This window comes from Piliocolobus tephrosceles, chromosome 8 (genome assembly GCF_002776525.5).
Source record: "Piliocolobus tephrosceles isolate RC106 chromosome 8, ASM277652v3, whole genome shotgun sequence".
NCBI classification, from domain to species: domain Eukaryota; kingdom Metazoa; phylum Chordata; class Mammalia; order Primates; family Cercopithecidae; genus Piliocolobus; species Piliocolobus tephrosceles.
The window spans coordinates 33189341-33206948 of record NC_045441.1 but is presented as its reverse complement, the minus strand read 5'-3'; the positions used below and the strand labels follow the sequence as shown (position 1 = coordinate 33206948).

Genomic DNA, 17608 nt, shown 5'->3' with positions numbered 1-17608 from the left:
GGTGACTCATCCAAACAAGCTCCTCTCCTTGGGACACAAGGGTGCCGAGGGCAACAGGGGTGGGTCAGATGCTCTGCCCAGGACGTGCTGTCCCTGGAGTCACTCACCAAATCGACGACCACGTCCTTGTGGAAGGTGCTCCTCCACTCGGCCGCCACTTTGCACACATACATGACAGCCTCGGGGTCATCTGAGTTCACGTGGAAAATGGGAGCATTCACCACTCGGGCCACATCGGTGGGGTAGGGGGAGGAGCGGGCCATCCGAGGGTCGGTGGTGAAGCCGATCTGCAAGGAACATGTAGCCTAGCAAGAGGGCACCTGGCATAGCCGGCACAGGGACCAGAGGGTGGGGCCGAGGCCCGGCATGGCGTGCACTTGCCGCCTGGCTACTCTTGAGTACGTGCTCCAAAATGGTTGTTTACACTTCTTTTCCTTTATTTTTTCTTATTCTGATAACAAAATCCATATATATTTAACATAGAGAATTTAGAAAACATAGTTTAAAAAATTAAATAGCAACCTATAATTCCACAGGCTATGGGATCAATATTCTGATGTTTTCCTTTCCAGATTATTTTCTTTGTATGCATATATATGTAAATAAATATTTAAATTTGGCATCTTATTATTTTTATTATTTTGATTAATTCTTTTTATTTTTTGTAGAGATAGGGTCTCAGCATGTTGCCCAGGCTGGCCTCAAACTCCTGGGCCTAAGTAATCCTCCTGTCTTGGCTTCCCAAAGTGTTGTTATAGGAGTGAGCCACTGTGCCTAGCCTAAGAAATTTTTTTTCTTTTCTTTTCTTTTTTTTTTTTTTTGAGACAGAGTCTCGCTCTCTCGCCCGGGCTGGAGTGCAGTGGCCGGATCTCAGCTCACTGCAAGCTCCGCCTCCCGGGTTTACGCCATTCTCCTGCCTCAGCCTCCCGAGTAGCTGGGACTACAGGCGCCCACCACCTCGCCCGGCTAGTTTTTTGTATATTTTTTAGTAGAGACGGGGTTTCACCGTGTTAGCCAGGATGGTCTCGATCTCCTGACCTCGTGATCCGCCCGTCTCGGCCTCCCAAAGTGCTGGGATTACAGGCTTGAGCCACCGCGCCCGGCCTTCTTTTTTTTTTTTTTTTTGAGACGAAGTCTCACTCTGCTGCGCCCAAGCTAGAGTGCAATGGCGTGATCTCAGCTCACTGCAACTTCCACCTCCCGGGTTCAAGCGATTCTCCTGCCTCAGCCTCCCGAGTAGCTGGGAATACAGGTGTGCGCCATCATGCCTGGCTAATTTGTGTATTTTCAGTAGAGACAGGGTTTCACTATGTTGGCCAGGCTGGTCTTGAACTCCTGACCTTGTGATCCGCCTACCTCAGACTCCCAAAGTGCTGGGATTACAGGCGTGAGACACCATGCCCAGCAAGAATTTTTTTTTTTTTTTTTAAAGAGACAGAGTCATGCTCTGTCACCCAGACTGGAGTGCAGTGGTGCAATCGTGGCTCACCTCTTATTCCAGCCTTCTGTGTAGCTGGTGTTACAGGTGTGTACCACCACGTTCAGCTAATTTTTAAATTTTTTTGTAGAGACGGGGTCTTGCCATGTTGCCTGGGCTGGTCTCGAACTTTTGGGGCTCAAGTGAGCCTTCTGCCTCAGCCTCCCAAAATGCCGGGATTACAGGTGTGAGCCACAGTACCCAGCCAGAAAAGAAAATTTAAAGACTTCATAACATTCCCTACCAGTTAGATGTACCAAAATTTAATGATATATTCATAATTTTATGATCGGCATTTAAATTTTTATTTTATGATATATTTCAAACATAAAGCATGATAATACTACACTGCTCATCTGTGAGTCCATCACCTAACATGAACAAATCTCAACAGTTTTGTCATATTTGTTAGTGGACCAGAATGTTTCTGTCACAGAGGCTCAAGCCCACAGGCCTCTCTACCCTTAAATCAGAGGAGGACACTGCCACAAGTTATTTGTATTTCATATGTCCGTAAACAGCATATAGTATCTATCTTCTGAGGCTTGTTGGTAACTTTTATTTATTTATTTATTTATTGAGACGGAGTCTCACTTTGTCACCCAGGCTGGAGTGCAATGGTGCGATCTCAGTCTCTGCCTCCCGCCTCAGTTCAAGCCATTCTCCTGCCTCAGCCTCCCAAGTAGCTGGGATTACAGGCATGTGCCACCATGCCCTGCTAATGTTAAAAAATATTTTTGGTAGAGACGGGGTTTCACCATGTTGACCAGGCTGGTGTTGAACTCCTGACCTCAAGTCTGACTGCCTTGGCCTCCCAAAGTGTTGGGATTACAAGCGTGAGCCACCGTGCCTGGCTGACTTGTAAACTTTGATGTAATTTCAAATTCATGAGAAAGCTGAAAGAGTACTACAAAGAACTCCCATACGCTCTTTACTTAAAGTCACCAAATGTTCACATTTTGCCCCCTCTGCTTTAATTATTCATGCCCTACCATTACACACATACACCTTTTCCCTGAACCATTTAGTAGACAGTTGTGGACCATCCCTATTTCTGAGGGAAAAGTCTAGACATTCCCCTACCTCGCCAAAGTACAGCACTCAGCCTCATGCAATTTACACTATGTCTTTGTCTAATCCATAGTCCACAGACATCATGCAACAGCACTGTATAATCCACTCCACACTCACTCCATCGGCTGTCCTAACAATGTTTATGGAATCTTCTTTTTCCTTAGCCCAGTATCCAGGCCAGGACACCCACTGGACTTACTTGTCATGTGTCTCTAGTCTCTGCTATTCTGGAAGGCTTTCTTTGGTTTCTCATGGCATTGAGATTTCTGAGAGTATTTCCATGTTTTCAAACTATACTGATATACACTCTATGTACCTTATATACGGCATCATACTCTAAATACTGTACAATTCCTTTGCAGTTTTCATTTTAACATTTGTTTTTATGATACACCCAGGTTGAAACATGTAACTGTACTTCCTTTAGTCTCTACTTTCCAGTGAAACTTAACTAGACACAGTGTACCCCACAGAGTATTTATCCATTCTCCTGTTGGTGGACATTTGGTTTGTTTCCAATTTGTGGTAAACACAATGTTGCTGTACACAAGCTTATACAAATTTTCTCCCGCAAATGCTGAGTTTATTTGCAATCTAATCCTAGGAAGGGAAAACCGAGCCATAAGCATGAGCATTTTAATTTTTTCTAAATGCTATCAGACTGCTCTCCCTTGTAGCTGTTCTACTTACACTCCTACTAGCAGCATATTAATGTCCTGCAATTTCCATTTACCATACTGTAACCATTTCCCTAGGATATTAAACTTTTTAATGATTGTTTAATATCCCTTCCTATGGCTTTGCCAACTTTTATGCAAAGACGCTTTTGCTGCTGGACATAAGCTTGTTTCCTAACTTCGTGGTAGCACAAATATGGTTTTGACAAAAAAATATATATTTTTATTGAGACAAGGTCTCACTCTGTTGCCCAGGCTGGAATGTAGTGGTGTGATCATGGCTCACTGCAGCCTTGACCTCCTGGGCTCAAGCAATCCTCCTGCCTCAGCCTCCTCAGTAGCTAGGACTACGGATGTGTACCACCACGCCTGGCTAGTTTTTGTTTTGTTTTGTGTAGAGACAGGGTCTCACTTTGTTGCCCAGGCCGGTCTTGAACTCCTGAGCTCAAGCAATCCTCTTGCCTTGGCCTCCCAAAGTATTGGGAACAGGTTTGAGCCATTGCATCTGGCAGAAAAAGAGTCTTATGAAAAAATATTTACCATTGGATGGCTTCCTTAGGTGAAATTTCTGGAAGGGGAATTTCTAAGTATGTTCTAAAAGAAATAAGAGACTCAGCTACAAAGTTATTTCCTTTCCTTCTACAGATCTTCCTGACGCCACACTACCTCATGAGCAATGAGTCAAAGCAGTTAAGAGATAAAGAAAATATTAGCAAAATTTAATTCTGTATTTATGTTTAACGGCTTTTAAATAATCTCCCTTCTCACACTGACTAAAGAAATGATCAGAAATAGTCAGACACTGACGAGAACATTAAAAAAAAAAATTATGGGCTGGGCACAGTGGCTCACGCCTGTAATCCCAGCACTTTGGGAGGCCGAGGCAGGTGGCTCACAAGGTCAGGAGATTGAGACCATCCTGGCTAACATGGTGAAACCCCGTCTCTATCGAAATACAACAAATTAGCTGGGCGTGGTGGTGGGTGCCTGTAGTCCCAGTTACTCAGGAGGCTGAGGCAGGAGAATGGTGTAAACCCAGGAGGCGAAGCTTGCAGAGAGCTGAGATCGCGCCACCGCATGACAGAGCGAGACTTCATCTCAAAAAAAAAAAAAAAAAAAAAAAAAGATGTACCAGAGCCTGACACATAAAAGAGCCCTGAACAATCTCAGCTGGTATTGAAGCCAGCATCACCCATCTGGGGCTTCAGCATGTAAAGAAGGTCCTGCAGCAGGAAGTCAGTGATCATAACATGTCTTACTGCTAGAACTTCACAGAAAGAAACCCATTTTGCAAGGCTGAGGTCTCAGCTGCCCTCTCCATAATGTTCACCACTGTTATGAGCTTCTGTGCCTTCATGAACATATGGGTGGGAGCACACATGATGGAGGTGCACTCTACCAGGAGTATCTATGGGGGTGGATATGCACACACGTGTAATAGAGGTGCAATCTACCGGCAGGGTTATCTATACTAGTGGGTGTGCATACACATATGTGACAGAGGTATACTCCAAATATACTCTGTACTTTTTTCCATTATGGGTGTATTAATAATACCTCCTAGTATATTATTGGAGGCAGCTATACTTACCACTATACCACCAATGCACTCTCTTAGTATACTTTTGGGAATTAGTGTGTTAGTAGGAAAATCTTGGTAAGAGGAAAAGCTGATTTATGATGCTATGAACATGTAAAAAAAGAAATAAAATTAGAACTAATAAGCAGTTACTCAAAAAGTTAAAAATAGAGCTATCATATGATGTAGCAATTCCACTCCACTTCTGGATATATACTCCAAAGAACTGAAAGCAGGATTTCAGTCAGGCACAGTGGCTCATGCCTGTAATCCCGGCACTTTGAGAGGTCCAAGAGGGAGGATTGCTGGAGCCCAGGAGTTCAAGAGCAGCCTGGGCAACAAAGAGAGATCCTATCTCTACAAGAAAAATCTAAGAAAAAATTAGCTGGGCATGGTGGTGCGCACCTGTAATTCCAGCTATTTGGGAGGCTGAGGTTGGGGGACTGCATGAGCCCAGGAACTGGAGGCTGCAGTGAGCTATGATCATGCCACTGCACTTCATCCTGGGCGACAGAGTAAGACCCTGTCTCAAAAGGAAAAAAAAAAAAAGCAGAGTGTTAAAGAGATATATGGACATACATGTTCATAGCATCAAAGCTGGTCTGGGAGCCAAAGGAACTCTAGGGCCAAATGGTTTCTCCTCTCACCCCTGGCCCTTCTCACCCCTCCCATCTACTTCAACCCTGACAACTCGTTCACTACCTGTGCCAATACTTCCAAGGAGGAGGAATCCAAAACTTCTGGAGGAGCCACTTCCCCTGTTGGAACAGGTCTCACTGTGAGAGTTCTTCCTTTCATTCAACTAAAATCTGCTTCTTGGTAACTGGAGCCACCCACTGGAACTAGCTCTATCCATTAGATGCTTTGCTACAGAATAATTTATATTTGAAAACAGTATCCAAGTGCAAAAGAATGAAGCGGGACTCCTTCTTTGCACCATGCACAAAAATTAACTCAAAACAGATCATAGATGTAAGCGTTAAAACTCTAAGACTCAGAAGAAAGCATAGGAGGTAAAACTTTGTGACCTTGGGTTAGGCAAAGCCTTCTTAGATATGGCACCAAAAATCACAAGGAACAAAAGAAAAAACAGATAAATTATGCTTGATAAAAAATAAAACTTTTGTGCTTCCAAGGACACCAAAATTGTCCCATATTTGCAAATCATCAGACACATGGCTCATATCCAGAATATATAAAGAACTCTTACAACTCAACAATAAAAAGACAATCCAGTCAAAAAATAGGCAAAGGATCTGAATAGAAATTTCCCCAAAGATGTACAAATAGCCAGTAAGCAAATGAAAAGACACATCATTAGTCATTAGGGAAATGCAAATTAAAACCACAATGAGATATCACTTCACACCTTCTAGGATGACTAGAATAAAACAGACAATAACAAGAGTTGATGAGGACATGAAAAAACTGGAATCCTAGCTGGGAGTGCGGTGGCTCATGCGTGTAATCCCAGCATTCTAGGAGGCTGAAGCGGGTGGATAACTTGAGGTCAGGAATTCAAGATGGAGTAAGACTCTTTTTTTTTTGAGATGGAGTTTTGCTCTTGTCACCCAGGCTGGAATGCAATGGCACGATCTTGGCTCACTGCAACCTTCACCTCCCAGGTTCAAGCAATTCTCCTGCCTCAGCCTCCCAAGTAGCTGGGATCACAGGCATGTGCCACCACACATGGCTAATTTTGTACTTTTAGCAGAGACAGGGTTTCACCATGTTGGCCAGGCTCGAACTCCTGACCTCAGGTGATCCACCTGCCTCAGCCTCCCAAAGTGCTGGGATTACAGGCCTGAGCCACCGCGACCAGTCACCCAGTGCTAATTTTTCAATTTTTTGTAGAGAAAGGGAGTCTCACTATACTGCTCAGGCTGGTCTCAGACTCGTGGGCTGAAGCAATCCTTCTGCCTTGGCTTCCCAAAGTGCTAGGATTACTTGGTCTTTAATAACAGATGTATTTTTATAATCAGAAAACAGTGAACATCCTAAATAACTCAGAGATGTCATTCTAAGTAAGACTGATGTGAGCAGCAAAGCCTCAGGCTGGTGTGAGGTACCTGGTTGTTGACGACCACGTGCACGGTGCCGTGAGTTGTGTAGGATGGCAGGTCGCTGAGGTGGAAGGTCTCGTACACAATGCCCTGGCCAGCAAATGCAGCGTCCCCATGCAACAGGATGGACATGACCTGTAGACACCAAAGGAGACCCAAAATCCAAAATGTTCTGATTGCCACGTCCACAAGGCAAACAGAGAAATGCATCATTTGTTTTTCAAAAAATAACGTTTTGAGATAATTTCAAACATAGAAAGTAGCAGGAAAGTCCACAGGGCCCCAAGTCCCCAACATGCTAGCACCTTGGTATGTCTGTTCAACACCAACACACCCTGCCATCATCTGGGAGGGCAGCACTAGCTTAGCCATCCGCCCAGACCCCACATGGGAGGGCAGCATCGCTTGCCAGGTCTCTTCAGCTCCTGCAACCCGGAGCAGCTCCTCATCCTTCCTGTCTCTGCACCCTTGACAGATCTTGGGTCCCCACTTGGGAAGGACACACTGCATCAGATCAGGTTAACTCTGCTCACCTGGGAGGCTGCTGTCTGCTATCCTCCCATTCACTCACCATTGTTTTCCTTGGCAATGAGTATAGTGGTAGTATTCTGTGAGAAGAAACTTTATATCCTATTCCTCCTCAAACCTCCACCCCAGGCTCAGCAGTATGGACAACTGCGTCTGAACCAGCCCTTTGGGTTGATGGCAAACACCAGTTCCTGTTACTCCTACATTTATTAGTTGGCATTCTCTGCAAGGAAGAGCTTTACCCTTCTCCCTTATTTACTCATGTTAATATGTACTCATGGTTCCTATTTTATTTGACAGGTTGCATTAATATTGTTAGTTATTTTAACGCTCACACTGTTCCAGGTTGATATGGAGAGCAGCTCCTTCCAGCTGCCTCCCTTTCCTGTGAACAGGGACAGGTCTCTTTCATTCATGAGCACTTCCTTGCTTCCTGACCAACAGAACATTGTAGCTTCATGTTGTGCTGTCCCTGTCCAGCCCTGTACAATATCAGCTGTTTCTCTAAGAAGTCAGCTTCCTGCAGCAGAGGATAGGATTTAAGACCAGTATTTGTATGCTCATCACTGCCAGGATATCATCATTTCTAGGCCCATTCAGCATAGATCTAAAAAATATATGTGTGCATATGCATGCGCGTATATACACGGCTATTTCTCTGTGTATGTGTATATAATAAAACTGTGAGTTTGTACTGGTACCTCCAAATTTTAATCCAACACTTTCCAGGCCACCTCCTTCCATACCTATAAATATCTCCTACAACTGCAAGACACTCCATCCCCACTGCCTTAGATATGTTTACTGATTTACTCAGTGTCCCCAGTGCCACAATCATGTAAGCCCACCACCTCTACTCCTTGGATACACAGCCTATACCTCTTCAAAACCCTTGTACTAGTAAGGGCTCTCCAGAGAGACAGAACTGACAGGGTGAAGAGGAAGAGGGGGAGAGAGAGAATGATTTTTTTTCCTTTTTTTTTTGAGGCAGGGTCTCACTCTCACCCAGCCTGGAGTGCAGTGGCACGATCTCAGCTCACTGCAACCTCTGCCTCCCACAAGCTCAAGTGATTTTCCCACCTCAGTCCCCCAAGTAGCAGGGAATACAAGCACATGCCACCACGTCTGGCTAATTTTGGCATTTTTTTGTAGAGATGGGGTTTCACCATGTTGCTCATGCTGGTCTCGAACTCCTGGGTTCAAGCAATCTTCTTGCTTCAGTCTCCCAAAGTGCTGGGATGACAGGCATGAGTCACCATGCCTGGCCGAGAAAGATGGATTTTTAAGGAATCAGGCTGGCAAGTGCAAAGTCTGCAGGGCGGGCTGGCAGGCTGGAGACCCACAGCAGAGCTGATATTGCAGCTCAAATGTGAAGGCTGTCTGGAGGCAGATTTCCTTCTTTTCTGGGAACCTCAGTCTTTTCTCAAAGGCCTTGAATTGACTGGATGAAGCCCACTCACGTTGTGCAAGGTCATCTGCTTTACTCAAAATCTATTGGTTTAAATGTTAATCTTATCTTTACAAAATGCCATCTAGATGGGTGTGTAGCAAAAAAACTAGATGCTGTGGCTAGCCAAGGTGTTATATAACAGACCTCCTGCCGTGGCCTCAGCCTTCAGGCCTACTGACCTGCACCTCCCCGACTTCCTGTGACTACCCTGGTCCTCAACACTGTGCTGAGTCATCCTTGGTAGGACGGTAAGACCCATGATTTGTGTGTCAGGGACAAAACCTAGAATTTTTAAAAATAGAACTGCAGCTGTCCTGCCTTTGGGTAGATGTGGCAGGTGCTCACTAGGATAGCAGCATGTGAATGTAAGGATCTGGTTTGCTTACAGGTCCCCTTGGAGGTGTGCAGCTTTGCCACGATGCCCAGGCTGCCTGAATGTAAAAGCCATTGGTTTTGAGTCACTGATATTTCATGCTTTCCTGATCCCCATAGCGTGTTTTTTCCTGCAGATACGTTTCTGTCCAGTCTGTCTTCTGCTGGCACCTGTAGTCAGTCTTCCTCTTGTCATGGTATTTGTTCTTTGATCACCTTGGTGACGTTGTACTGCGATCGCCATGCCATACTTCATCGTGGTAACCGGCTGCTGAAATCACAGCCAGGACACATGGGGAATCTCCTTGCATCTGGCAGCCTGGGCCGTACCTCTGGCAGGAGTGGGTGCTCCCTTTGTGGCAGGTTGCATTGCTGCACTGAGGAAATGCTTTCATGAACAAAGATCCCAAAGGCTATATTAGCACTGAGCCAAATCAGGTCTGTTTCACACTCATGCATGAGATTGTGGGATGACCTTAGCTGCACTTATACAAAGTATGTAATTCTGCACGAGTGCTGAGAGTTACATAACACACACTTCAGCTCCCTGAGTTCTGGATTTAACAGAAATCAAATCACGTCCTATGGGTATCAAGAGGAGTAAGAACAGGCAGATGACTGAGCCTGCAATGACCCCACACTGACCCTGCTGGGGACATGGGAGGGCTTGAGGCAAGGTGACGAGGAGGCTCAGAAAGAGGGCTTGGCAGCTATTCATATTGGGGCAAGGGCAAACTTGTGACAACATGGTTTGTGCAGACTGGAAACAAAGGGACTGACAGTTTGGACTCAGCTACATGCAGGCTTATGAGCAAATCAGGGACTAACCAGCCTCTCCTGTCCTGGCTTCTCATGAAGGGACCAATCAGTGTGACCATCTGTAGCAGTTTAAAACATACTCTATCACTTTTATTCCAATGATTTCATTCCTTTTGGGGAAATTTCCAACATTCTGAGGAGTACTGCTAGAGTGGATTTTTGTCCACAATCTATGAATGTAGGAGTTACCCAAAGTTTTCGGTAATCTCATTCCACTACTCAGCCCAAATGCCTGGGCAAGTGCCCAGGAGGGTGGAAATACCAGAGGCACTGGTCATCACAATGCTGGTCTCCCCATGCCGATCTCGCCTCAGATCAGCCCATCCCAGACACCCAGTGTTGTTACTGCCTGCGGGGGCTGTAGTTTCCCCAGAGTTGAGGCCCCTTTGCCTCTAGCTGAAGTTTCTGTGATACTGTCCTGGCCCATGAGCTTGAAGCCATGGAATGACCTCTGCGTCCCTGTGGGTCATACTCGTTCTTTATAGCAAGTATTGACAGATGCGAGAATCACTTCTCCAGCCCAGGCTCCATTACCTATGATGGCAGTTTCCCTTCCTCTAACCCTGCAAGCATGACAATAGTAGATTTACACAGTATTTAAAATTACAGAACCTGGTAAACTAATAATTGGTTCTACTACTTTTTTTTTTTTTTTTCTTTGAGAAGGAGTGTCCCTCTGTCACCCAGGTTGGAGTGCAGTGGCGCGATCTTAGCTCAGTGCAACCTCCGCCTCCCGGGTTCAAACATTCTCCAACCTCAGCCTTCTGAGTAGCTGAGACTACAGGCGTGTGCCACCACGCCCAGCTAATTTTTTTTGTATTTTTAGTAGAGATGAGGTTTCACTGTGTTAGCCAGGATAGTCTCAAACTCCTGACCTCAGCTGATCCACCCACCTCGGGCTCCCAAAGTGCTGGGATTATAGGCGTGAGCCACCGTGCTGGGCCAATTGGTTCCACTTCTAACATAGACCTGACCTCTTTCCAGGGCACAACTAGGAGGCTGGCCCATCCCTGCTCTGTGTCCCCAATTCACCTTACATCTTTGCTCTTACATCTCCAGAAAACATTCTTCCCTTCCCACCTCCCTAAATCCTGCCACTTCTTGAATAAAACGAAAACTACCTGCTCTGCTGATAAGGGGTCTCCCTTCTATCCTTGGTCCAACTCTAGCCCACACCCCCGCACACCTCTTCCAAAGCTCTTTGCAGCTAACTTCACAGTTTCCTATTACGCTGTATGTGTGCTATTTGCTTCTTTACACACGACCTTTCTTCTAAAAAGAACAGGAGGCTCTGGAGAGAAAAGTGGTAATGCCTGCTTTGTATGTTTCCTAGAACCCACACATATTATAAATATTTGATTTTTTTCTGATTATTTGGTTTTTAGGTCATCATTAATAGGAAATATAAAATTTGTCAGACAAGATTCTATCTTTAAGTTAAATAAGGGCAAACTGTTAACAATCTGTTAAGACTATTTCTACACAAGCAGGCTGGAGAGGCAACCCCCAACAGTCAGTCACATGACCAGACATGGTGAAGCAGGACCCCACCTGCCTGCAGCCTGAGCCCTCCTCGGTCTCCGACCAGCCCATGAGCTCCTGCCTCTGATCACAGCAGGCACGACTCTCCTGACAAGTCGCAGTTCTACAATTTCTCCTTCAGGCTCACCTACACTTTTTCCTTAGAGAGCCTCTCAGACTCTCTTCCTTTTCAGTGAAAACATCTCTGTCCATTTAGAATAACTGCAAACCTGGCTGCTTCACAGATTTGGTGAGGACAAAAGCAAACTTCCCACATAGTTCTGACAATTACAACTTCAGGAGAAGGAACACTATCAGCAGGACTGTTTTACTATTGCTATTCTTTAAAAGTTGATTTTAAATATATATATATATATATATATATATATATATATATATTTTTTTTTTTTTTTTGAGACAGAGTTTCGCTCTTGTTGCCAGGCTGGAGTGCAAGGGCGTGATCTCGGCTCACCACAACCTCCGCCTCCCAGGTTCAAGCTATTCTCCTGCCTCAGCCTCCCAAGTACCTGGGATTACAGGCATGTACCACCATGCCTGGCTAATTTTGTATTTTTAGTAGAGATGGGGTTTCTCCATGTTGGTGAGGCTGGTCTCCAACTCCCGACCTCAGGTGATCTGCCTGCCTCAGCCTCCCAAAGTGCTGGGATTACAAGCGTGAGCCACTGCGACTGGTCGACTTTAATTTTTTTTTTTTGAGACGGAGTCTTGCTCTGTCGCCCGGGCTGGAGTGCAGTGGCCGGATCTCAGCTCACTGCAAGCTCCACCTCCCGGGTTTACGCCATTCTCCTGCCTCAGCCTCCCGAGTAGCTGGGACTACAGGCGCCCGCCACCTCACCCGGCTAATTTTTTGTATTTTTAGTAGAGACGGGGTTTCACCGGGTTAGCCAGGATGGTCTCGATCTCTTGACCTCGTGATCCACCGGTCTCGGCCTCCCAAAGTGCTGGGATTACAGGCTTGAGCCACCACGCCCGGCCTAAATATTTTTTTAAAGTCCATATGCACCCAGGACTCTGGGTTATGTTGGTGAGCAGAATTCCATGCTGGAACATGGGGCCTTGACGATCTGCCTTCCACGCCTCTCTCTGGGCCTTACCTTTTTCCCTTCAGTGTCACCACAGTAAAACTGCTCAGCTTTGGTCTTGCCCATCACCACGGGGTCAGCAGCCTCAAGGTGGGAAGGGTTGGCCACGAGGGACAGGGTAATGTTCCTGTCGGTAACACGATTGATCCTGCGGTGATACATGCCCAAGTGGTACTTCACATCTCCAGAGCCCTGATGGGGTAAACAGTGAATTTGCACCCTGGCCAAGGAGATGCTCAGTCTCCAAAAAAGCCCTTTTTTTTTGAGACGGAGTCTGGCTCTGTGGCCCAGACTGGAGTGCAGTGGCTGATCTTGGCTCACTGCAAGCTCTGCCTCCTGGGTTCACGCCATTCTCCTGCCTTAGCCTCCCGAGCAGCTGGGAATACAGGCGCCCACCACTGCACCCGGCTAATTTTTTGTATTTCTTAGTAGAGACGGGGTTTCACCGTGTTAGCCAGGATGGTCTCCATCTCCTGACCTCGTGATCCGCCCACCTCGGCCTTCCAAAGTGCTGGGATTACAGGCATAAGCCACCATGCCTGGCCTAAAAGAGCCCTTTTAAACGGGAATTTTTTTTTTTTTTTTTGAGACGGAGTCTCGCTCTGTCACCCAGGCTCGGGTGCAGTGGCACGATCTCGGCTCACTGCAAGCTCCGCCTCCCGGGTTCACGCCATTCTCCTGCCTCAGCCTCCCGAGTAGCTGGGACTACAGGCGCCGCCACCACGCCCGGCTAATTTTTTTTTTTTGTATTTTTAGTGGAGATGGGGTTTCACCGTGTTAGCCAGGATGGTCTCGATCTCCCAACCTTGTGATCCGCTCGCCTCGGCCTCCCAAAGTGCTGGGATTACAGGCGTGAGCCACCGCGCCCAGCCTTTTTTTTTTTTTTTTGAGATGGAGTTTCGCTCTTGTTGCCCAGGCTGGAGTGCAACGGCGCGATCTCAGCTCACTGCAATCTCCACTTTCCGGGTTCAAGCGATTCTCCTGCCTCAGCCTCCCGAGTAGCTGGGATTACAGGCATGTGCCACCATGCCTGGCTAGTTTTATATTTTTAGTAGAGATGGGGTTACTCCCTGTTGGTCAGGCTGGTCTCAAACTCCCGACCTCAGGCGATCCACCTGCCTCAGCCTCCCAAAGTGTTGAGGTTAAGGGGCATGAGCCACCACACCCAGCCTTATATGGGATTTCTACTCCCAGGAACCCAACGTAGAAGGACATGGAGGCCTTTTCCCAGGATCATTCTCATCCAGGGCATACGGAGAATGTCCCTCAGCCAGAGGGGACACACCTCTGCACTCAGAGTGGGGCTGCTGGACCTTTGACCAGGAGGTGGGCCACTGGCCACCTTTGTTCCAACACTAAAATTCTTCCAACAAGGAAGGCAAATCACAAATGGTACAGAAGAACCAACCCCCATAAGTCATTCTAAGAAAGAAGTAGAGCCAGGGGTCTTGTGTAAGTTGGGGCTATGCTGGATGTGTCTCTATGCAGGTGCGTCACCTCATCAGCTGCCTCCAGCTTTGAATCGAATTGACAGAAGATCTGTTCCAGCTCCTTCCTGATGACATTTGCAAGCACGTTCAGCCGCCCTCTGGAACATACCGGAGAGTAGGGTGAGCAGAGCCTGAGGTCACGGCTTCCAGATGGCAGACGAAGGTGTTACAATCCCCTCTCCCTCCCCCAGGGCACAGCACCTCCTCAGTTTACAGCCCAAGGATAGCTGTGAACTGGAGCTAATATGGGAACCGAGTGTGCTGGGCAATCAAGGCCATGGTAGGCAGCAGAAAGGTAGAAGGTACAGCAACGCCATGGGCCTGAGGCTTCCTTACCCTCCTCCCTCCCTACACCTTCCCTATTTTCACAGTCTTGGCCTCCCCTCCAATGTCAGGAAGCAGCCTTCCCTCCAGGTTAGACCCCAACCAGGAACCTGGGTTTAACTTTCATAAAAATGCAATGTAAGGCCAAATGCCAGTCTGAAACTACATGTGGCTTTGGCTGTGACCGTGACTTTGCAGTCTTCCAGAGGCAGGGAATATGAGAATCCCCTGCAAAACAATACACCCTCAGGAACCAGATGAGCCCAGACTCACAACTGGCACTCAAGGAGGAAACAGCTGCTCTCTCAGTGCCTTTACCTGGTGCCTCCTACACAGCCCACAGGGATGGTGAGAAACCAGGTGGGGCACACCCTTGGCCATACCTGTGTGGCATGCCCATAATCACGTAGTCCACGCCGTTCTCACTCGACTTGTCGATGATGGTCTTGAGGGCAGGGATCAGTACCTCACAGCCTTCTAGACCAAAGCGCTTCTCAGAGGACCACTTCCGCTGTAGGAACTCCTCAAACCTGGACAGGGAACCAAGCCACCTTGAAGGGCAATGTCACTCTTCCTGACCAAAAAGAGGGCGTTCTGGGCCAGGCACAGTGGCTCATGCTTGTAATCCCAGCACTCTGAGAGGCCGAGGTGGGCGGATCACCTGAGGTCAGGAGTTCGAGACTAGTCTGGCCAACATGGTGAAACCTCACCTCTTCTAAAAATGTAAAAAGTAGCCGGCTGTGGTGGTATGTGCCTGTAATCCCTGCTACTCAGGAGGCTGAGGCAAGAGAATCGCTTGAATTCAGGAGGCAGAGGTTGCTCTGAAGGCTGACTCTACTTGCCTGGTGTCTCTTCACACATTTGCAGCTGGAGCTTTGCCTGCACCACCCCAAACCCCCTCACCTCGGCCAACAGGCTGCACACAGGCCCGAACAATAGAGGGTTGCTGCTTCCCTAGGAATGTCTGCCCCATGGCCCAGGGCCAGACCCATACCTGGTGGACCGTACAAGCCTGGCCAGCAGGGTCCGCTTCTCCTCATTTGTGAACTGCATGATTCCAGGGGTCTCAAACTTCTGCCGGATCCACTGGCACTGCTCCAGGTCATTGATGAACATGAACTCCACCCCAATATGCTGGCAGTAGGCCATCTATTCCATACAGAAACACACAGTCAAGGGGTTTTCTAACCAGGTCTGGCTGAATGAAGAGTGCTGACTGCCCATTCAGGCAGAAGGAGGGGATGAGCAGGAGGCTTGTTCTGAAATGTACCTCAGTCAAGTGTGACTGAGGATGGCATGGAGTGGCTGCCAGGCAGAAGCCCTCTTCATAGGGTCATGAAATACTTCCTTCAGGGACCTGGGTCACTTGTACACAGAGAACCTCCTAGCCTTCCAAGGGCCAGGCCAAGGAACAACCCCAGTTCTACTCTGTTATCTTTGTGGCAAGAAGCACAGACCGCAACAGTTGTAGAACTGGGTCCTTCCCCAGGGAAGACAGGCTGTCATCAAGGTCAGACCTGTACCAGCACCCATGACAGGAAATACCCAGAGGGTGTCACAGGCTCAATGGCTATTTAAGATTTGCAGGTTTTTGAAAAATTTTACTTATTTATTTTTTGAGGCAGGGTCTCTCTCTGTCATCGAGGCAGGAGTGCAGTAGTGCTATCAGGGCCCATTGCAGCCTCAACCTCTTGGGCTCATGTGATCTTCCTGCCTCATGTTTTGAATTTTTTGGAGAGATGAGGTCTCACTATGTTGCCCAAGCTGGTCTTAAACTTCTGGGCTCAAATGATCCTTCTACCTCAGCAGCAAGATTGCCCGTAAGACAAAAGTCAGGATCCTGAGCAGGTCAAGACGTCCTGCACCACATTCACACTCCACAGCTAGGTGAGGAAGCAGCACCCAGATCTGCAGAGCTCAGCAGGGAGGAAGTCAGGAAGAGGAGAGGTGCCAGGAGTGAGAGGAGGCACCAGGCTCTTAGAAATTCATCTCGGGGCCAGGCGCGGTGGCTCACGCCGTAATCCCAGCACTTCGGGCGGCTGAGGCAGGCAGATCACGAGGTCAGGAGTTTGAGACCAGCCTGACCAATATGGTGAAACCCCGTCTCTACTAAAAATACAAAAATTAGCCAGGTGTGGTGGTGCGTGCCTGTAATCCCAGCTACTCAGGAGGCTGAGGCAGGAGAATCGCTTGAACCCGGGAGGCGGAGGTTGCAGTGAGCTGAGATTGTGCCACTGCACTCCAGCCCGGGCGACAGAGTGAGATTCCCTCTCAAAAAAAAAAGAAAAAGAAATCCCTCTGGGGCTGCCCTCATCCTGGTACTCCTGCAGAGGCTCAAAGCTCGATCTGCACAGCTGCCCTGGAGGACCAGAATGAGAGTCTGAGAGCAAACTGCAAGTCAGCATGGAATAAAAAGAAGACAGGCCCTGATGTGGGCCAACAGATACTTTACAGACCCCCAAAGCCTCCTCTAACTGCCTTTACAGCAGCCACTGCTGCCAGAGTACTTTGTGTTTGGTCCTGCTCAGCAGCTCTCATCCATGACCCCACTTGGTTTTTACAACAGACAATGAGACCAGCTGGCATGAGCAGTTAAAGGATGTGCTGAATCTGAGACCAGTCCTGTTCTTTGCAGAGAAGGGTGAGCTATCCCTGCACACATTCTTCATGACCATGAAACAAAGCAAACTTTGCCTGAACTCAAAATTACGGCCAACTACAATACTCTAGTTATTATCCAAGTCAAGAGAAGCAAAATCTTGCCTAGAAACTAAAAGAGAAAGTCCTGCTGGGAAAGACCCTAGTATTTAAGTTTTGTTTTTTTTTTTCAATTAATTAATTAAATAATTTATTTTTGAGATGGAGTCTCGCTCTGTCGCCCAGGCTGGAGTGCAGTGGTGCAATCTCGGCTCACTGCCAGCTCTGCCTCCCAGGTTCACACCATTCTCCTGCCTCAGCCTCCTGAGTAGCTGGGACTACAGGCGCCCACCACCACGCCCAGCTAATTTTTTGTATTTTTAGTAGAGACGGGGTTTCCCTGTCTTAGCCAGGATGGTCTCGATCTCCTGACTTTGTGATCGGCCCGCCTTGGCCTCCCAAAGTGTTGGGGTTACAGGCGTGAGCCACCGTGC

General features: G+C 47.5%; 1 protein-coding gene across 5 annotated transcripts in view; it reads right to left on the bottom strand.

Moving 5' to 3' along the window:
- Positions 1-17608, bottom strand: part of OGDH (oxoglutarate dehydrogenase) — a 95254-nt gene that overhangs the window by 14579 nt on the left and 63067 nt on the right. For 4 of the 5 annotated variants that reach the window (XM_023226487.2, XM_023226485.2, XM_023226486.1 and 1 more), the window contains 6 exons: positions 15472-15626; positions 14861-15007; positions 14161-14251; positions 12676-12855; positions 6877-7005; positions 108-287 (listed from right to left, as the gene is read on the bottom strand). In XM_023226487.2, the coding sequence (XP_023082255.1) occupies positions 108-287; positions 6877-7005; positions 12676-12855; positions 14161-14251; positions 14861-15007; positions 15472-15626 (882 nt within the window). The remainder of the gene's footprint in view (positions 1-107; positions 288-6876; positions 7006-12675; positions 12856-14160; positions 14252-14860; positions 15008-15471; positions 15627-17608) is intronic. The other variant, XM_023226489.1, reaches the window with a different exon arrangement.